Below are 22,478 nucleotides of genomic sequence, written 5' to 3'. Positions count from 1 at the left end.
TGGACACTGTATAGGAGAATAAGTACCTGGGGGTGTACTTCAATAATAAGTGGACTTTTCTTCCTGAGGAGGCTGAGGTCCTTTAACATCTGTCGGACGATGCTGAGGATGTTTTATGAGTCTGTTTCCAGTGCGATCTTCTTCGCTGTCACATGGTGGGGCAGTGGCCTGAAGGTCGCAGACACCGACAGACTGAACAAACTGAACGGGGGGGCGGTGATGTTGTGGGGGAGGAGCTGGACACCCTGATGACCGTGGCAGAGAGGAGGATGCTGTCCAGGCTCCGGTCTATCCTGGACAATGTCTCCCACCCTCTCTACGACATCTAGGAGAACCTTCAACAGAAGATTCCTTGCACCCAGATGCACCACAGGAAATCTTTCCTGCCTGTGGTCATTAAACTATACAACGCATCCCTTGGAGAGTCTGTCACCCCCTCTCTGTAATTCAGACTCAACCACAGACCATCTGTTCTTGCATTTTTACACTGCTTACGCTACAAATATATAGTTTATTGTATGTATATATTGTTGTTGTTAGTATGTTGTTTGCATAGCTGGAGATGGCAACGAAAATAATTTCCTCCCGGGATATTAAAGTATTTCTGATTCTGATTTCTAACACTATTACTGGTCCTGTAATAAATATAAACCTTTATACTGGATTACAAACACAACAGACGAAGAGCGCCTTGCATGGGTGGATATGGAATTACAGTACATCCTCCTTTAACTGCCTCTAACTTTACCTCTGTTAAAATCTGGATTCAAATAAGGAAACGCATAGGCCTCTATAGGGCCTGAGACCTATCCCCCATTGTAAACAATTACCCATTTCTGCCCTCTTGCACTAATCTGACCTTTCGGACTTGGTTGACAAAGGGATAACTAAATTTAAGGACCTTTACAACCAAATAACTTTTTTGTCCTTTTCTGAGCGCTCAAACAAATTCGATTTGCCTAAATTCCGTCTGTTTTTTTTTTTTTTTTCAGATTTTAGGTATTTCATTCAGAAACCAGAACCCCAAATTCCCCAATCGTTCCCCGGAAACTCTGGTTGGCTCTAGATCCTGAGCAAAACCAACTTATTTCTAGCATTTACAGCCCTTATCAATTCTACTACTGAGACCTTAGTTTAAGGTCCCAAAGATTCTTGGGAGCAAGAGCCTGGAACTACACTGCCTGATGATTATTGGCAAGTTTTAAGGTTGGTTCACTCCTCTTCAATCTGTGCACGGCACAGCTAAAAGCTTTCAAAGCTTTGGCTACAAATGATAACCATGATAAACAATAAATTAATTGTTTCTTTGATTATGAAATAGGAATGACCAAAGATTAATTTGCAAAATTAAGTCCCTTTACTTTGCATCTATCCCTCTCCGTACCATTTTTTATAAAGTCTGTGCTCTATACATTTAATAACTGACATTTCACTCAATATCCCAAGTGAACAAAGTGTCTTGCACATATTTTTTTCATACAGTCAAGTGCACAATTGCATGCACTTGAACTAGCACCTCGTCCCATATGTCCCATCATCCTACTTTACAGTTTTGTTTGAACACACAATATATGTCTTGTCTCTTGACATGTTTTCAAACAGCTGGATTAGTGTAGATATTTTACAGATCAAAGTAATTATAATAGAAAAGTCTACAACTATTCCTGTATCATAAAGTTGCCTGCAGAATGATAAAATTGTAAATTTAATGTAATTTAACTTTTGAAGAAAGTGAATGAGCAGGCCAACACTGTTGAACAGTAATCTGGAGCTAAGAATGAACCTCTAATACTAAAGCCTCATCTGTATTTATAGAACACTGGCCTTTGTCCTCAGGGATTAGGTTGCTCAGGGAAGGCTAAGTGGCACAGCATGGTGTGTGTGTGTGTGTGTGTGTGTGTGTGTGTGTGTGTGTGTATGTGTATGTGTGTGTGTGTGTGTGTGTGTGTGTGTGTGTGTGTGTGTGTGTGTGTGTGTGTGTGCGCGTCTGTGCATGTGTGTGTGTGTGTGTGTGTGTGTGTGTGCGTGTGTGTGTCTGTGTGTCTGTGTGTCTGTGTGTCTGTGTGTGTGTCTATGCCTGTCATCTTTAATTGAGTACACTGCAGTAGATGGACAGCAGGACAATATCAGGCTACATTTTCACTACTCTTTCAGTGTTATTGTGTTGGAAAGATAACCACTGACTGTATCCAATCGTTTGTGGTGGTGTTGTTGTGTTATTAATATGTTATCATCTCTTTTTGAGCCAATGTTGCATTAAGATGTTACAACAAGAGGTATTGCCACAGAGCTGTTTCATAGTTTATTTAGCCCAGTAGTTTACTTTTTGGACCATGGCTTTTTCTTATTTTTTTTGTCATGACCCTGATTAATTCTTTTAATGAAGATTTGAAATACTGAAACCAGAGATCAAATGTCATGCAGACTACTGTAGACTTTATTTAGATAGACCACTTAATGGAGCAAACAGCCAAGCCAGAGATACAACACCTTGATCAGCAACAGCAGCATACTTTGACACAAACACATGAATTAATAATAGTTGGTTAAACAAATGCAAGGGATCATTGATCCTGAAAATATGTTTAACTAACTAAAAGGTCAGTAATGAAACAAATAGTGGTCCTGTGTACCCCCAAAATAGCATACTTTCATGATTATCATGTTTACAGTGATTGTCTTTTGCTCCAGTTTTGAAATACTGGCCATCTATGCATAAGACACTGTATGAATTAAAAGCAATCAGGTAAAAAATAAAAAAAGAAAGGCCCTGGCCAGCCATTATGTATTAACAACTTTGGCTAATGAGGTATTGAATAAATGAATGCTCTTTAAAAAGGGGTTTACCTGATGACATGTTTTAACTCCGCAGGCTTTATGAAACCCTCCATAAAATATAATTTTTTATAACTAAAATAAATTTGTATCCTTTCTTATTTATTTTTTAAAAGTAACCTTTCTTACACTATTCAACAACTCATTCAATTCTAATCTTTCATTTAAACCGTATCACTTAACATCGACACAAAAAGCTTTTTCTGTATGAGCACCCACAGACACACACACACACATACACACACGCACAATTCCTATACATGCACAATGTGCAATACATTCATTGCAGAACTCAAAAAAGCACCCAAAACCAAACACTTTTTTTACACAGAAGACACAGAAGCAGCATAGACAACGGAAAAAGACGGGTCCGCAGTGGAATGATTGCATTATGATGACGATCATTAAACAGTGAGAGAAAAAAGCAAATTCAGTGGTGTAAGAAGTTGCAGATAGAAAATGTAATATCAGCGTACTTTCCTTTTATACAAATTTGTTTTGTTTTTTATAGATGTGAAATTATTTTCACATACATTAATTTCCAAAATATGCTAAATAATGACCACTGCTTACTAGTCTGGATATTTGTCTGCACACAGAAACATATCTGACTGCTAAGTGAGCTGTGAAATCATTGTTTGGCCCTTTTGTGACATTTTACATCTGCAACATGAAGCTCAAATTTTTTTTGTCATAACTTTGGTCCTAATTGCGGCATCAGAGTGGACAGCCCCTTTCCAGCCTTTTGGTCAATGATTGGGCTCCTGCAAAATCTCAAAGGTCAGCTGCGTGATGTGCCGCCATGCTTGTTGGATGTGACTTGAGTCTGTACTGCGTGCGCAGATGGCAAAGCGCAGGACAAAGCGGCCAGAAAGCTGGCAAGGCACCAGGTGGATCTCTCTGCTCTTGGTGATCCTTTTCAGCAAGAGCTGGTTCAACCCATTGGAGCCCTGAGAGGAAGGGGCAAGGAAGAAATAAAGCTCACATTTAGATTTTTACATTTTAACAGCCACAACTTTTATCTTGCCTAGACACATGGATTAAGCTATTGATAATGTTGTCTTTTAAAATGTTTTCTAACTGGGAGCTCTATATTTAATCAGAATTGCTGTTGCCTATATGCAAGCAAGGAGCTGATTATTAGATGATAATGATGCCATGGCTTTTAAGATAATGGCAAAATGAGGGGAGATGACTCACACTATTCACTTTCCTTCATATATCACATCAGATGCAAAACAAGCTCAAATGTAATCACCTGTTGCTTCCTAACTTACCCGCAGCTGATTTTCACATGTCTATTTATCCATGTGAAGGGTAATGTGTGTAAAAAAAGACTGGGCCAGTATAATATAGTCTTCTGATACACCATATTCAACATTATTGATACAACTGATAGTCTTCAGCTTTCCTCTGCCAATGAAAACAACAAGTTTTTACAAATAACTTCTGTTGTGGCAGCTGAACCTCCTTTTTCAGATCTCTGTGTAAATTTCTACTGTGACCTATCTACAGTGGGTATGTGAGTTTTTTTTTACAGGGTTATACATTTTGTAAAGGACCACACTGGATACCTTGAGCCTGAAGCAGACCAGTCCCATGATGACCTCTGCACAGATCTCAAACCTCTTGTCTGCTCGCACCAGACTCTCAAACTCTTTCGCCAGGGCCACTTGCTGTAAAGAGAAGGTATAGATTATATTGTGCTATGATGACTCATCATGAACCCAATGATATACTGTGCATGTAGATGTATACACTTGCTCTTGATCTCAACATTTCAATTATTCTGCAGGTATCTGAGAATTTCTAATGTTCAGAAAATGTAACGAGTAAGTAAAAGGGCCTATTATTATAGTAGGTCACATAACTTGACAGAGCATTTGAAAAAAGTAAATTTCTGTGGCTTGACCTTTGTCATATAACATCTGCAATAAAGTAACTAGCGAGCAAAGCTACTCAAGGCTGCAATTTATATGATTCTCACTAGATGGCAGTGCTGTATTATTACATCGCCATTATATGGCAGTGCTTTTAGCCACACAGATCAGAGGACTTTTCTCCCTGATTCAGTCTACCTCAACCTTTAATGAGCGTTAACTGAACGCTTTTGACTAAAAGAACATGCTGAGAGATCGCACACATACAGATGGAAAGCACTGCCTCGGAGGCTCTGTTCAAACAAGTTCAAAATGAGGATTTAGTTACCATGAAATAGTCTGTATCAAAATCTGCCCCAGGAAAAGTCATTGCACTCCTTTAAATTAATTTTAAAACGATCAAACATACTCCTGCAACCTCATATATCCATTTGTGATTATAGAGATGGAGAAACTCTAAACCTGCATCACAGCATCAGATCACAATTATATTAACACTTTTCTTGCCTTTCCAAAGCCGTACACTTGCCTAAATGACCAACTGGTTGAATACCGCCTTCCCTCATTCCCAGCCAGTAATTCACCATCACTCAGAGACATTTACAAGCCAATATACTACAATGAGGTGTGTTTGGATAATTACTGTATGCTAGTTTAGACTCATATTCTGCCTGCCTTTGTCATTAAAATGCTTAATTTACAACTTATTTTTCTCATGGGAGGAAGATTAGCGTTTATAAAGAAAAATGACAAAGTAGAATTGATATTTGTTTTCCTCCACTGGGAAACTCACAGTTCATCACACATGCTGTATTTCCATTTGTCTGACAAGATTTAGCTGCAAAGGGTCAAAACACAGCTCAAACTGTTGAATCTAATCCAGAAGACGGATGTACAGCAGAGTAGTCTGTCATGGGTTATAGCTGCAGGGATCACCGCTGCTTCTGCCGCTTCATTTAAAATGGAAAATAAACAAGAAACAGGCTCATTTGATTGACAAAGAGGACTTGACAGAGGAAGAGAGATATGAGGGGGAGAGACAGACATGCAGGGGTGAAACATGGAGAAAGAAACAGCAAGGATAGGAAGAGAAATGTAGGAAAATGTTGTTATGAAAAAGAAGATGCAGACCAGACATATATGACTGACAGGATATGCTGATGGGGGAAGAGATGGGGCAGTGAAGGGACTTTAGTGGTAAGGAGGATTAGGTGGGGTAAGGCGTGGGAGGGAGGAAGAGGATGGCATTTAGACCAGGCATATGTGATCATCTGATGTGTGTGTTTTCTTTTCTTCAGGAGTAGGAATGAGACTCGGAGATGAAGAAAGGGGGAGTCGGACTGCTCACCACTCTCAACGCTTTGCTAATCTTTTAGTCATTCATAACGAAGTCAGGATTAGGTTAATAACACTACATGATTACTGCACTGACACTGATAATAGTAAGTGGTTGTTTTTTTGAATTGTTCACATACGTTTGTGGAATAATTCTCCATTTTTCCCAACATGCAAACAACAAAAAGCAACATCTCACTCTACTCTGGACAAATGTCAGACATTTAGCACAACATGAAACACTATACTACTATAAACATTTTACTTTGTCTAGTAATGCGTCAATAAAACCATTACCTGCTTACATACACCGCCGAATACCATTAAGCACTGGTTAGAGAAATAGATATTGTAAAAGACATGAATCAACACTACCTTTAAACTGAATTTATTTAACTGTATCAGAGAGAAATGACCATCATTTTAAATAGGAATTTAAGGGCAAAGATACATGATGGATCATTCAGTTGATCTCCTACCTTGCGTATATGAGCCTGCAGACCTTGGAGCCCATACATACGGAAGACAAACCACATCTTTAGTGAGCGAAATCTTCTTCCGAGTGGAATCTGCCAATGCTGCAGGACAGAGGAGGAAAAGAGCAGGGTAGTAGTTATAGCTTGAACCGCTGCAAGTTTGACACTAACCAGGATGATTTCATTTCTTGGAAATTGTAGAAACTGAATTAATAATGACTCATTTTACCCTATAATCTGTGACCAGCCCTGTTGAAAGAAAAGTAAAACAGTTCAGGAATCAGTTAAAATGTAACATCACATACGAATGGTCTACATTGTTATTTTAGGGTTAGTGTGCCTTCTTGTCATTAGATTCTAATACAATAAAATAGAAAATTAGGAGTAATTTCTCCAAACTGTAAAACGAAAGACTTAGAGAGAACAACAACTTGCACTGATAAAGTTGAATCAGCAAGGCTCTGACACAGAACATTATTAGCTTTAGAAAGTATCTATTGTAAAGCTGTTGCATTTGTGTTGCTGTCATTGCCCCCACCCCCTTTATCTCCCTGATCACAGCACTGTCAGTCGACACAGACCATTGGCTACAGATTGCTCATCTCTACAGAATGGAGGCCTGTGTTAGCTGGTGCTAATAACCACTAATTAGATTGAAGAGTCCAGATTGTGTGAGCGAAAGGCTTTTGTAAGGTGCCTTAGTGTGGTGGGAGGTGGCTGTTTGTCTTTCTCTCTGTCGGCTTGTCTGTCAGACAAATTATAGTGCAGCTCTGAGTAGGATCGTGTACACCTGCACACACAGTATCAGCAGACACACGCTGAATCATTTTTCTGATTCACTTTCATGATTTAACTGATGTTGATTTTTATAATGTTAACTGGGTGTATTAATTAAATTAGGTCACACATACAGTAAATCAGCTTAACGTCCTTCCTTTTTTCCTCTTTTGCACTAACCCTGACCTTTTTTGAGAGAGAAAACACTCAAAAATGTCCCTCCTCTTAAGGTTTAAAATCATAGATCAGTCCTCTTAAACATGGATGCACAAAAGCATTCACACATACACACACACACACACACACACACACACACACACACACACACACACACACACACACACACACACACACACACACACACACACACACACACACACACACACACACAAGTCTGGTTGTCACACAGCCATCTTAATGCTTGTATGGACTATGCCCATTAATATTTACGGCTACACCACAGCAGTTATTGTTGGATCAGCATGGCTCCAATGGGCATACTAATGACCTTCCTCATAATGGTCACGACCGTTCATTGTTAATATGTTATGCAGTAGACCGCAGGTTTATCTGATCTAAGATGTGATCATTGATTCAAATACTTGATTCTACCTGACTCTTGGTTTTCGTGTTTCAAGTAGAGTGGTTCCATCTTGAAGGCTCCAATGATATCCTCTCTCTTCTTCACCCTGTTTTAAGGTAAGATTAGTTAGTAAGTACAAGTTCTGAGACAACAAAATGCAGCGATAGGTGATCGGAAGGTCAGAAAAAAATCTTTACACCAAATATCATGGACCATTTACTAATGCAGGAACATCTTTTAGAATCACACTTTGTAAAGTGTATGATGTCAAAACTATGGTGTTTTGATGATTATGGTCATATATTGATTTGACACAATATAATATAATACTGTATGTTTAGTGCCTTCCACGTTTTATGTTTGATATACTGTTACGGGGCGGCAAGGTGGTGTGGTGGTAGGCACTGTTGCTTCAAAGCAACAGGGTTCCGGGTTTAAATCCCGACTGGAGCCCTTCCGTGTGAAGTTTGCAGGTTTTCCCCGTGTCCGTCTTCTTGACGATGGATAGATGGCGATACTGTTATACAACATATTATTAGTATGTTATATTAGACTACACCGTATACCATATTATCAGTACTGCATTTAATCTCTATGAAAAGGTTTCATACGTGTGTTGAACTATATATAAATTCTAACCATTAATTGTGATCTATGTCACAATGCTTGTTTGGATAAATTAACAACTCACAGTAATAGTTAAGGACGTTTGAAAAAACTAAAGCAGAAAGAAATCTCAAAGGCAACAGATCTCATGTCAGTAATGACAGATTGAGCCAGAGTTGATGGAAAAAGGGTTTAAGAACCGTTTCCCTTCACCACATGTCCAGTTTGAAACACCTCTGTTTCCATCTTGTGCAGAGCATGTCTCGTTTTGTTTGCTGCTGACAGAAGGAGCAGATGGGAGGCGTAGTTCTATTTTTATTGTGCAAATGACTGAGGTGTAGATGGATAGCAGTTTTAAATGGACTATACTCATTGTTACTTTAAGGGAACATGAGTCACTCAGAGTTAAATTGGTAAATATGCTGACTAAATTACAAAGGACAGAATGTACTAGATGCTAAAAAAAAACCTTGATACCTTTTGTTAAACAGGCTTTTGTGTCACACAGTATGTTAACAATAACATACATAACTCACCACATTGCAGAGCAGTCAAAGTTGATTAAAAGCCATTTGTGTGGGTTGAAGTTGAAAGAGTCTGCAAACTTTAAAAGAAACAATCAACAGTAATGAAGCCACATTGTTTGAAATCTCTCTAAGATGACAGGTATGAAATGATTAAATAACAGCACTTATTGTAAGTTGTTTCGGAGCATTCAGCTAAATGAACCTAATGAAATATAAAATAATATATTTTTGGGAAGCGCTAAGAAGTTGCCCAGAGGAAAATTAAATGTAATAATTGGTCATGAACGTTTAACATTTTTCATGAAAAATGTGTGTCTGCCAAAAGCATACAGCATTTTTATTTATCATTACTGACGCAGAGACAACCTTTTCACCAACAGCATTAGCTGGACTAAAGCAGGCAAAATTTATTTGAAATGCAAAAGAGGAACATCCTGCAGACAGCTCACTGAGTGAAAGGAAAATAACCCTTTCCTGGCAGGCTTTATTCAAAGAGAGACAAACCTTTCCTAATCTGCCCTCATCTGTATGTGGGCTATCTTTTGTAATATCCTTTTCTCTACATTGGCAAATGCAATAACACAGCATAGAGAGACAATGTGAGACAGACTCCTGGCTGACTGATTCGAAGGGGGTTGGTTGCCTGCTCGTCCATCAATCATATCCTAGCAACCAACTCATCCTAAAAGACTGAGTTCCTTCGTAACGTTACCTTTATTGATCTTATAATGTTATAACCCATAAAGTTATAACTACAGTATATGAATTCTACTAAACATAACTGCTTGTGGTTTAAATAAATCTGTGGAACTACCCACATACTAGAAAATGTAAAATTGTAAGAGGGAAATGTGTAAATGTACATATCTAATAGCTAATTTTAGATAGAACAACACATGGTCCTCTTACAGTTTGCCTTTGCTGTCTCACCACCATTATTGTTTGAACTTGTGTGTCTAATAAACAGTGATATATAAAGGTCTAACGCTGCCTCAGGAAATTACTCTGTCCTTATCTCTGCGTCTCTGCACAGCTCGGGGAGCAACAGCAGCCTCGGCAGCCTCAAAAGGTAGATTGATGCTCCTGCTCTGATGCCAATTGTTCAGCGTCTTACTCACTCTCTCATGCTTTCTCCTTGACATTAACGTTATGCCATTTTCAAACATAAATAAAGCAGCTGGATATAATCAGTATGCAGTTAGTGTTTCCTTTCATAGATGCTTTGAGAGATATTTCACAACCAACTGAACAGAAATTGGTTGTCTTGTCATTCAGCAGCAATGTGTATCTATGCAGGTGGATGCACACTGGCTTGATCAAGGTTAAATTTCCTCCATGACAGATTTTTACCAAAATTACTAAGTGTGTTAATTGTGTTAATTATGTTCTTGCATTGTATGAACATATGGATGTGAATGCCTGCATTTTTTTCACACACCTCGATGCCATTCAACAAAGGCCTAAATTCAGGACAGATGAATGCACTCCCTGCATATGCTGCATCAATGTGCATCCACATATTTTCTTCATTACCTAGAATAGACAGGAAAAAGAAAGGTTTTTAACAATTGTAAAATTAGCTTTTGTAGATCAAGATGTAATAACCTCAGGGAGGAGACTATGATGCATACATTTCTACAAACATATACTATAGATTCATAAATTGTAAGTTGTTGAGTTTTTTTTAATTTTCAGACAAATTAACGCATTCATGAATCTATTAATTTAAGTTATTCATTTTTAGCTGAAGGTCATTAATAACAATTACTGAAGGAAGCTCATACTAACTAATGTGTTTCTCAATCACACACTCAAGTAGTGGTTGCAGAATCTTAATCTGGATTTTCCTTTCAGACATCCTGGTCCTTCTTAAATCAAAGTGGGTGTTGAAAAGCTAATAAAAACAAAAAGGGTTTTGTAATCCTTTTCCTGTTGACTCACATATGGGCCCCAGCTCGGTGATGTGATCAAAAGCACATGATGGCGTGGTGCCAAGGGTCGCGCAGAACTGAAAGACACAAACATACGTATCATAAACCCCCTGAACCGTTTGTGACCTGTGCCATTTTCGATTTTTTTTCTGTCACAGCATGGACAGTTTAGATCTCAATATTTTTGTATAACAAAGTACAACTGTAACATATTTACGTTTATACAACCAAAGATATCAATTCTTTGGTCAAATTTAGATCTAAATATCACTTTCAATACACAGATGGCTCAGAGCTGCTGAATTATTGTTCAGTGATGGTGATTTGTGGGTCTAGCTGAGACTGGATTATTGTCCTTAACCAGATAGACATACATTAGGTTCAACACAAACAATGTTATCCTTGAGCATGAGGTCTCAGGTTGTGCACAGCAGCATTACATTAGTGTAGCTGTTTACTCAGAAAGCAGTTGTGTAGGTGGTTGTAAGATTTAAAAGTGTAGTAAAAGCAGGCCAATGAGAGATGTGTGTAACTCAATGAAAAAATGTCTAATTTTGGAGATGTATTTGTCTTTCTTTGTGCATTAGTTGCTCTGTGATAGTTGGATGGATGCCGATTTTTGTCTTTTTTTACATAGAAAGGGATGAGTCCAGCTGCTTTGTCCTTCTCCAGCATTTTCTTAAGCATGTTCCCTTCGACAGCATAGCTGTTGTCTGTGGGAACCTTCTTCATCGTCACTCCTGCAATCAGAGAAGCACGTTCCACTGAGGAATGAGCCTAAGGAGGAAATATATGCAACATTTGTGAGAAATGCAATGTAAGCAAGTGTTTAGATCACAGTGTTGATCTTCTTACCAAAAGACACCAAACAGCTAATGTTATGTTCATGAAAACTGAAGGATTTTATAAGGTAAAATGATTTGTTAAAATTTGTTAGGTGTATGGAAGCCAATTTCTGCCAATGTGATTGGAATTATTAAATCATTATTTTGAGATATTAAAACATTATTTTGACAAAGTTTCTCATTATTATGATTACAGGATCTTTTTTTCATCATGTTGGCTTCAAAAGCATAGTTTTCATGACAAACCACAATATGTAAGTATTTAAAGTAAACAAATAAATATTGTAAGGGCTTTTAGCCATTCCTTATCCTGCAAAAATAAATACATACATACATACTTTAGACATGTACGACCAGATATTAGAATGGTGTTCTTCAGTAGAAACACAACAAACTGCTCTCCCTGTAAAGGTCTGTGTGGCCCTCAGGCAACTCCCTAACCCAATCACAGAGTCAGCCTAGTATTAAACCTGATCAGAGCTACTGCCTGACTGTCTGACTGTCTCACTCAATTACAGTGTCACTGCTACTGAGGTAACATTTAACGATCTGAGTTCGCATAGACAACTTGTTGGGTTAGACCATTTACAGAATTGTTCAAAGTGAACTTTATGTTCAGTAAACCTTGGCGAGCAGTAAGGTTAAAGAAAAACATATTTTTTTTAAATATTCAAATAATTTACTCACATCTGAAAATAGTGAATAGAGTCAGAAATGTTGGTCAAATTCAAGGAATCAGCTTAGCCTCTGCATTAAACAGGACATTTTGTAAAAATTGTTTTGTGCTTACTTGCTCAGAGGTGTACGCCACCAGTTTGGAGAGGATTTCAGCCTCTGATTTTTCAGGATTGAAGGCCTGAGCCTTTCGGATCGCTTTACAGCGAGCAGCGAGCATGGACATCAGGGTTGCCTCACTGGCTGTGCTCTGTTGGAGAATTAGAGGGAACTTGTAAAGCAATGCATTTCCACTGTTGTGAATTTAAAGGTGAATCAAGATCCAGATTCAGCCACTGTCTGGTCTAAACTCATCTTTGTGGAAAGTTAAGGTTGATTTGTATGTTTACAGAAATACTGCTGCGGTTGTCCAGCTTTATGATGTGAATCGCACTTTCTACCATGGTGTATTAAAATACAAACAATCGCAGTAGGAAGGGTCAGTGTTGATTTTTCAGCAGAGAAGTACTTCAATCCTATTTAAGTACTGTTGCTACTGACTTTCTTGTGGAATAGTGTACAAGACATACATCATAATCAGGATGCTGGACTTATCTCGCCTTAACCAAATAGGATATGCATATTGGTATGTTACCATGCGTATCAACAACAATGTGTGATCGTAATAGACGGATACACTGTTAACATATGGAACATTAATCTATTGACTTTTCTTTTTTTGCTTTCTCTAATAAAGTTGGATGCTAGCCTGTAAAGTGCATGTTCCTATAGAATGAATAACTGTGGAGTCGACGAAACAACGAATCACTTCCATGTCAAAAATTCATAGTTAATTTGCATTGGTGGAGATATGTTGACAAACTTGTTCATTTCTGTTGTCATTTTCAACCTTAACTGTAACATTTACACATATACATTTATTTATTTACAACAGTCAACGGCTGTCTGACGTAGCTGACATTTCTTCTTTGCTTATTTAATGAAATGTATTGTTTTTCTAGCATCTTTGATTAAATCTAGCATATAACTAACTGCTAACTGTTGGTATTGGTTGGTTTCACTTTCTTTAACCTGTGGCCAAATGTGCCTTATGTAGATACATTAGGTCTGAGACCTCATGTTAGTAAAGGTGTTGTTATTAAAAAGATATAAAAGCCTCAAACATGCATTTTAGATGTCTATGAGATGAGAGTATATCTAGTTGGGACGCAGCGTTTTTTCTACGTGGTAGTTATTGTAAATAAAATTTGTGATGTATATAAAGTATGCAAACACACACAAACACAAAGCTGGACATTAGTCAACATTTTGTGCTGTTGGGTACTGATTTGAACGCAGTGACACCTTAATGTGCTCTTTAGAGAAAAAAAATCACTGTATTTAGAAACTGTCATGAGTCATCGCCCAGCCAACCTGACGCAGTGAGAATTGTTTGAGAATAATGAATTGTTTGAGAATAATGAAGGGAAGCATGGCTTCTGAGGTATCTTGGGGCATTACCACAAGAAAGTCAATGAAATGTTCAAATCATTCAATCAATAAGCACAAATCACTCATGAGACAAGCAGGCTAATATAGACTGAGAGAAAGGCAGAGTAAAATTAAGCAGATCTTTAAAAGGTTAGGTACCCATGGAACCAATTAATCAACCTATCCATCAAATCACTGCTTTTACCATGGAACTAGCTCAAAGGAACTGAGCTAAAAAAAATAAAAATAATAATTTGAAACTGACAAAACAAGCAAACCTCAAGCTTCCAAACGTACCCAAGTGTACTTCCTGTTCCTGCTTACAAAGCACACGAAGAGCTGTAGTCCATAGCTCTGAACCTGTTGGCCTATATAAAAGACTACAAGCTCTTATCCATCCTCCTACCTACCTTTATTAGGGAAGTATAGGCTGTTTTGTTTCAAATGTAACTCAGCAGATTTCCTTAATTTTGGAAATTTGTACCACCATAAGCCTTGGAACCTGTTGCAAATGTTCCCTTTACCAGATGAAAAGACAAACTGCACAATTGCTCTTAAGGATAAGGGATGATCCAACATTTTTATGTAGAAGTGACTGTAGAATAATTACACACTATCATTTTTCTCTGATGTTTCAGTCAATTAGACACACTAGAAGGGTTTTTTGATTTCCCTTTTGTGTTGGTATAAGGTTTATAATAATAGGCTGGAAATGTGCTGTCACAACACTCATTAGCTGTGCTGCAGCGAGAAGAGCCCTATTCGTTGCCATAGTGAGCTGGTAAGCTGCACTCGAAAAGGAGAGTGGCAAGACAGAAACAAAAACACGATGAGCCAGATGAGCACACACACACACACACACACACACACACACACACACACACACACACACACACACGTCATTCTCTGCTGCTGCTACTGCGTTACTATCAATGGAACACTAAACTAATGCTTAGTCTTTGCAACACGTAACAATCCCAGCACCGTCATCTCTGCCTGCCTGTGGATGACACATTAAAAGGCAATTTCCTGCCAATTTTCTGCTGGTGTGAACCCAGGAGAGAAAAACACAACAAATCAATAGTAGACAAATTGCTGATAAATATGATCCAGAGGCACTCAGTTTTGAGTCACAGTTCCTATAAATCTATAAAATTAGAGCCACAGACTTGGCTTTACACATGTTGGTTTGACTCCATGGACTGCCTGGGAACCTTTGTGTAAAAAAATGCAATAAAAACACTCACCTGGATTACACCTCCTCCATGGCCTTGAGTCCCAGCTATAAATTGCTCAGGCAGGTTCAGCATCTTCCCCAGCCAATCTAACATCACTGTCTCCAGCTCTGTGCAGACTGGGCTGGCAGCCTAAAAGCACACCCACAACATAAACAAATCTTTCAAATGTTCTTTGTTTGCATGTCATTATTAACTGAAGATTAAAATAAGAAATATAGAGTTAGATACAGATAAACTGGAAAGTTACCCAGGAAAATCCAATACAGCCAATGGCTCCACACAGCATGTCGGCCAACATGGCAGGGTAAGAGCTAGCAGCTGGAAAGTAGGCAAAAAAGTAGGGACTGTGCCAGTGGGTGACCTGGAAAAAGATAAAACATGCAAATATTTATTTAATTTGAAAACAAGATCAACACTAGTTTGTCAGGTTTGTCCTATGGAAAAAGTGGTTACAGACATTATTTTTTACTATATAACAGTTTTAGTAAAAATGCTCCTTACTCTTAGCAGAAGTGAAATACAAGGGAGGGGAGTGTGTGACTATTCTAGCTATCTGGTGTGGAGATCCAGGTATTTACCCACACCAGATAGTTGGACCAGTTCCAGCCTGGTAGGTGCATACATGAACTGATGAAGCTTCTTGGATGAGAGGTGAAACGTCTTCCTAGACAAATAACCAAGTCCAGTTGCTTTTGACTGAAATTGCTTTGGGGATAACGATGACTTGGACAAATGAGAACATTCACAGGCCTAAGAGTTAATAGGGGTTCCCTCTCAATACAAGAGTGTACATAACGCACTTATGATAAATAGCCTTTGTCCTGAAGAGCTTGCACATGACGCTGCACTGTCTTGGGTTCTCAGCAACACCTGTAAGTGTTAAGTTTATCGGATGAATGGTTGTCAAGAAAATCAAATAACAGACCTACAGACATAGACTCCATTCCATAGTTAGATAAACCACATTTATTTAATTTGTTTAACTTATACACTGGTAGAATAAGGCAGGTTAAAAGCTCAAAAATAACATATGTGTCATATCAATTTCAATATCAATGACAGTATGTGGAAGACCATACAGTATATTTGTTGTTTAAAGCAACAGTATGTAACTATTTTAGTATTTTTTCATTTCTCTACACTGAAACAAATGATGGGGAGAATGGGGACTGTGGCATTCTAGCTTCACGCCCCAAAATGCCTGTTCTTGCCATGTACTTTTGGTAAGTCACACACCACTACTGAATTTGACGAAACTGTATCATACGATAATGTGCATCAAAAAGAAAAACCAAACTATAAACTCACCCCTGGCATTATGACCCTCTCTACATCTTTAATAATATCATCATAATTCTCAGGCTCCAGTGGGGCCTCAGTGGGGATCAAGGACCGAAGATACCCCGGTTCCACATCTGAGTAGACCGGTCGCTGTTCAATGTTCTCCAGGTAGTCAGCCACATAGTCCACCATCTCCCGCCCTCTGCGCCGAAACTCTTCTGCGTCCATGGTACTACAGGAATACAGCACAGAAGCACTTCATTTCTATGATATTTTAATTGGTTGGATGTTCTTAATTATTTCTTTCAGATTCAAATAGTTAAATAAGTTTTATGACACCAAGTAAGGTAACTTGGAACTTGAGCCATCCCTTGGGAATGGGTCGATTGCTTGGCCTTTAGTTTTGCTGCTTGCAGCTTGAGAATTGCAACTTCACACTCAGTACTGCTGGGTCCTGGCCAATACACCTGTCACAACATTGTTGTGTCCCTTAGCAATGCTGGGGTATTTGTGTCGTTTGCTAACAGCTAACTATTTGGGCTACAAAAAGTTCATTCGGAAAGTTGCATTGCTAGGGCATGAAACATTTTAGTGTGCTACAATGTAACTTCTTCTGTCTCTCTATCTTCATCTTTTCTTGAATGCACTGTAGCCAGGAACTGAGAACAAGCTGTATCCAGCATGTGATTTGGTGGTGTAACAGTTAATAGGGCTCCCCTCTCAAGTGTGTACATAACACACTTGGAATAAAAATGTCCAGTACATCTCAACAGCTGGCACTAAACATTACACTTCCTTAAGTGAAGTAGATTAGATACGGTTGAATAGGTATCAAGAAAGTAGAAGGACAGACAGACTTTAGCAAGTAGTTGTGTGATAAGCGGAATAATATTGTAGAGCGATTAATTTATGAATGAATGAATTCCATTCTTAATAATGACAGGCTCGCACTACATCCTCCCTTACTTAATAGGGCTAGAGATTCATTTTTTTCTGAAAGTTGCCGTCCATTTCAATGTCCTCCTGAGACCCAGCCCATTGACTTGCGTCCTCTGTACTAGACATTAGTTTCACATGTGTCTCCTTTTAGTCTTTTGAGCTACTCTACTAAGTCCTTCTGTACTGCAAAGAGGACATCCTGGGCTTTCCAGTGATATCTCATGTGATAGGCTTGGTTACTGGGAACCTACTTTTTCTTTTCATCCAAATGCACGGCATAGCAGCAAGTGCATTTTATGGAAAGAGGAGAGGTAAGTCAAATGCTGTTTATCTATTGTTCTTTTTACTAAGATTACATGTCTGGAATTATATGTTTAAGTCTGAAAGCAGTTAAATTATTTTTGTTTTGAAATAATTACCCTTTTATGAATGTCCATTATAGTGGACACTAAGACTATCTTCATGCACTAAATGACAACATTGTTGACAGAAGACAGAACTGAAGCAGAGAGGATTCTTTATCGGATAGTAGAGGGAGATTCAAATTTGGAGCTGTCAGATGATGAGAGAGATAAGGATGAGTTTAAACCTGAGCTAGAAGATAATGAAGAGGAAGACGATGTTGGAAGTTCAGATGAGATGACAGATACAGACACAGAGACAAACAGGAACGAGCAGGAAAGACGTCATCCTCTCTGGGCCAGGAGCACCACGTAGGTTTTATTTAGCTCCAGGATAACAGGATAATATTAAGCAGTGATCCTTGAGGTTTAGGGTTTCCAAAGAGGTGTCATGAAATATATGCAAAATTCCTCGAGAATACAAAGTCTGTGCTTATTAGTATGATCAATAAAATATATTGCATCAATTACACCGGAATTTTCCCAATTATGCACTACTCCCTGACTGCATTTAATCCAAATAGTGTTTAATTATTACTCCTGTTATTAACTTTCATTTATTTGTGTCTTTTCCATCATAATAGATTCACACCTGTGCTACCCGGGCTTCCTAGATTTTAGATTCCAAGATTACCCTACAAGATGTGGCTGCATTCACACATCAAAGAAAGCTGCAAACAAGAGTGTCTCTGAATACTACTCCACAACAAAATTAAGATCTTCCTTGCCATATCAGTCCACATGGCGTGCCTTGGCTTTCCCAGAATAAAAATGTTTTGTGCCAAAAAAAAAAAAAAAAGTGCAAGTTATAAGCAGCAAAATGGTAATGGATAGGATAGCTCACTATAGACTGTCGATGACCTGGCGGTAACAGAGGAAAGAAAGGAGGCAGAGATTCTTTGGAGAGTCAGGCCATTATTTGATCGTGTAAGGCAAGGCTGTGTCAGCCTTCCAAAGTCTCAGAAGGTTTGAATTGATGAGCAAATCATCCCTTTCACAGGCCGTTGTCCAGTCAGGCAATATGTTCCAGGCAAGCCAAACCCTACCAGCCTTAAGGTTTTTGTCCTTGCTTCTCCGAATGGTCTGATGCTGGATTTTAAAGTGCACCAAGGGAAGAAATAATTCAGGGGCCAAAGATTGGGCATTGGAGCAGCAGCAGTCCTACGTATGGTTAAAACTGTTCCCCCAGGAAGTCACCTATTCTTAGACCGATAATTCACAACATTCGATCTCATGGATGCATTGCTGGCAAAGGGCTTCCAGCAACTAGGACCTTAATGAAGAACGAAGTCCCAAGGGTGTGCCAGCTGCCAGGAGACAAACAGTTGCAAAAAGAGGGGAGAGGAGCATCAGTGTCAGTGGTCAGAACACTATTTTGACCTCTTTCTTTCTACTTTTTTACTATTCTTGTGAAGAGATTGTGTGTTTTATATATATCCTATGGATATTTCTAACTTTAAAATGCAACAAAGAGCCAGTTTTCTCAAATACTCAAGAGAGGAACTGCTGGCTCTTCGCACAAAGGGACGAGCAGGGATACAACACCCCGTCCCAGCGGACCTGAGGAGGAGACCCAGGGGCTGCAAGGCCGGGGCGAAGCTAAAGGCTGAGCGAGCTGAAAATCAGAGGCGCTACAAGCCATCGATTCCCTTGTAATCATGGGGAATGTGAACTCGCTGTCGAACAAGATCGATGAGCTGTCAGTGCTGAACAATACAGCAAATCTACCGTGAGAGCAGCTTGTTCATCTTTACGGAGACATGGCTAAACCACCTCGTACCGGATGCTTACGTGGACCTGCCGGGATTCACTGCCGTGAGTGTCGACAGAGACACGGAAGCGAGCGGAAAAAGCAAAGGTGGGGGACATATCTCCGTAAAGAAAGTCTCATGTTGCCGGGACCTCGAGCTGCTAGCTGTTAGCCTGCGGCCATATTATCTGCCGAGGGAGTTCAGTCATGTGATCACCGAGCGGACGCAGCTACTGCCCGTGACAAGTTGCAATCAGTCACTGCAAGGCTGCAGACACAGCACCCTGAGGCATTTATGGGGACTTTAATCATGCAACTTTGGGTTCTACTTTGTCTGTTTTTCACCAGGTTGTAGAATGTCCCACCAGAAACAACAGGACAATTGATCTCCTGTATTTTAATGTAAGGGATGCATACAGAGCGACTCCCCTCCCCCCACTGGGGAAGTCTGATCTCAACATGGTTCAACAACAGCCACTGTATACCCCCCTGGTCCAAAAACAGCCGGTGACACCTCACACCATCAGGAGGTGGTCCCCGGAGATGTAAAGTGCCCTGAGAGACTGTTACAATACCACAGTCTGGGATGTGCCGATCGACCCGCACGGCGAGGACATAGAGGACACATTGTCTGACGGAATACCTGAACTTCTGTCAAGACTGTTAAGAATGTCCGCTGTTACCCTAATAACAAGCCATGTGTAACACGGAAAGTTAAGGCTGCCCTCAACAAGAAGAAGGCTTCCTTCAGGAGCAGGGACATGGAAGCCATGAAAGTAGCACAGCAGGAGATGAAACACTGTGTGAGGTAAGCTAAAGAGAGCTACAGGAGAAAGGTGGAGCACAAACTGAGGGAGAACAACATGAGGGAGGGCTGGGAAGGTGTGAGGACCACCACAGGTCACAACACAAAGACCAGAGCTACAGGGGGGACAATGGAGAGGGCGAACAAGCTGAATGACGTCTTCAACAAGTTAAACCCGCCCTTGTCCCCCTCACCCCCACCCTCACTTCAGCCATATCTCCTACTTCCCTCTACACACCTCTCCCCTGACACCACAACAACACCGCCCTCCTCCTCCACCTCAACACAATCCTACTACTGAAGACCTGCGCTGCAGAACTGGGGTAACCAATACATCGAATCTTCAACCATAGCCTGTGGATAGGGAGAGTGCCTATCCTCTGGAAGACGTCCTGCATCGTTCTGGTTCCCAAGAAAAGCACGCCCAGTGTGCTGAATGACTTCCGACCGGTGGCTTTAAAGCGGCTCTTCCTCAGCCTCCTCAGACCCCAGGTACAGGCACGCCCAGGACCGCCTGCAGTTTGCATACCAGCCAGATGTTGGTGTGGAGGATGCCGTCCTCTATATGCTGCACCGAGTCCACTCAAATCTGGATAAGGGAAGTGGCACAGCGTCATCTTGGACTTCTCCAGTGCCTTTAATACCATCCAGCCCCCTATACTTCAGGACAAACTGAACAGGATGGGAGTGGACCCCTATCTGGTGGACTGGGTCAGAGACTACCTCACTCACAGGCCACAGTATGTCAGGCTGAAGGACACCACGTCTGACACTGTGGTCAGCAGCACTGGAGCCCCTCAGGGCACAGTGTAGGCCCCTCTTCTCTTCACCCTATACACCTCGGACTTCTGCTACAACTCAGAGCGGTGTCACATACAGAAGTACGCCGATGACACCATTGTGGGATGTATCAGGGGTGACAGAGAGGAGGAGCATCGGAATCTTGTTGGGGACTTTACTCTCTGGTGCCACAATAACCACCTACAGCTCAACACCTCCAAGACGAAGGAGCTGGTCATGGATTTTGGGAGGTCCAGACCAAGACCGTGACCAGTCCTGCAAGAGGGAGCTGAGGTGGAGGTTATGGACTCATACAAATACCTTTGGCTGTGGCTGGACAATAAACTGGATTGAACAACACACACCAGCCACCTGTACAGGCAGACACAAAGCAGGTTGGACTTCCTAAGGAGACTGCAGTCCTTCAACATCTACATATCCAAGAACAGAACCACTCACTGTGCAATTAATAATCTACTCTTACATACCTGGACACTTATTTTCTTCTTTTTTGTGTGATAACTTTATCCACCACTTAAGTGCAATAATTTAATCGTACTGCTCATTTCTGTCATATACAGTGGTACATATTTTATCTTATACATTTCCTCTACATTTAACTCATATGATTTAACTTTCTGTGAATTGTATTTCACCTGTATTCTTGCATCTACCTTATACTGTATATTTGAATAAGAGTTTATTGCTTAGTGTTTATTGATTTTTATACTTTCTGTATTTATTTAGCTAAGAGTTTATTGGTTATCCTATACTGTATTTTTTATACCTCCCTTGTGTTTTTGTAAGCTGCTGGAAACTCAATTTCCTTGCGGGATTCATCCCAAAAGATCATAAGTCTGAGTCTAAGAAAGAGTTCTGAGCTGGCAATCACAAAATGGTTCGAAAACAAACCAGTGCTAATGGCTTCCACTGTATATGGGTAAGATCCTGAAGATATCTGCACCAGATGGTCCAAAAAAGAAAGAAATGTACATCGCGTGTAATTACTCGCTTCTTTGATGTTGCCATCACAAACTCCTAGATCCTATACAATTCAGACAGCAAAGTGCTTAACCGACCAGTGAAGAACACCGAAAAGTACCTGGACTTCAAATTGCACCTGGCTGAAGAGCTGTTGGATAGTCCAGAGCTAGTTGACATCAGTAACGACACAACCAGAGCCATCTGTCCGCAGACTAGGAGCCACACAAATGCCAGAAATGGTGGATATCAAGCATGCAGAAAGATGCAGAAATAAGGGCTGCAAAAGCAAGATGTAAGTGAGGTGTACCAAATGCAAGATGTTTCTCTGCATTTCCAAAAAGAGAAAATGCTTCCAGGATT

The 22,478-nt window shown here is 40.0% G+C and overlaps 1 protein-coding gene across 1 annotated transcript; it reads right to left on the bottom strand.

Annotated features, from left to right (window-relative positions):
- Positions 1 to 3,584: 3,584 nt before the first annotated feature.
- On the bottom strand, positions 3,585 to 16,687 carry ddc (dopa decarboxylase; the record flags this gene model as incomplete). Its single annotated transcript, XM_083918554.1, has 13 exons — positions 3,585 to 3,785; positions 4,410 to 4,511; positions 6,530 to 6,628; positions 6,756 to 6,775; positions 7,916 to 7,992; positions 9,029 to 9,096; positions 10,458 to 10,552; positions 10,961 to 11,027; positions 11,584 to 11,727; positions 12,586 to 12,720; positions 15,188 to 15,307; positions 15,426 to 15,539; positions 16,487 to 16,687. 13 exons carry the CDS (start codon positions 16,685 to 16,687, stop codon positions 3,585 to 3,587), a joined length of 1,443 nt encoding a protein of 480 aa, XP_083774680.1.
- Between the last annotated feature and the right edge of the window lie 5,791 nt (positions 16,688 to 22,478).

This window comes from Echiichthys vipera (genome assembly GCF_963691815.1).
Source record: "Echiichthys vipera genome assembly, chromosome: 8".
NCBI lineage: Eukaryota > Metazoa > Chordata > Actinopteri > Perciformes > Trachinidae > Echiichthys > Echiichthys vipera.
The sequence above is the reverse complement of the archived record's forward strand: the minus strand, read 5'-3'. Positions and strand labels throughout refer to the sequence as shown.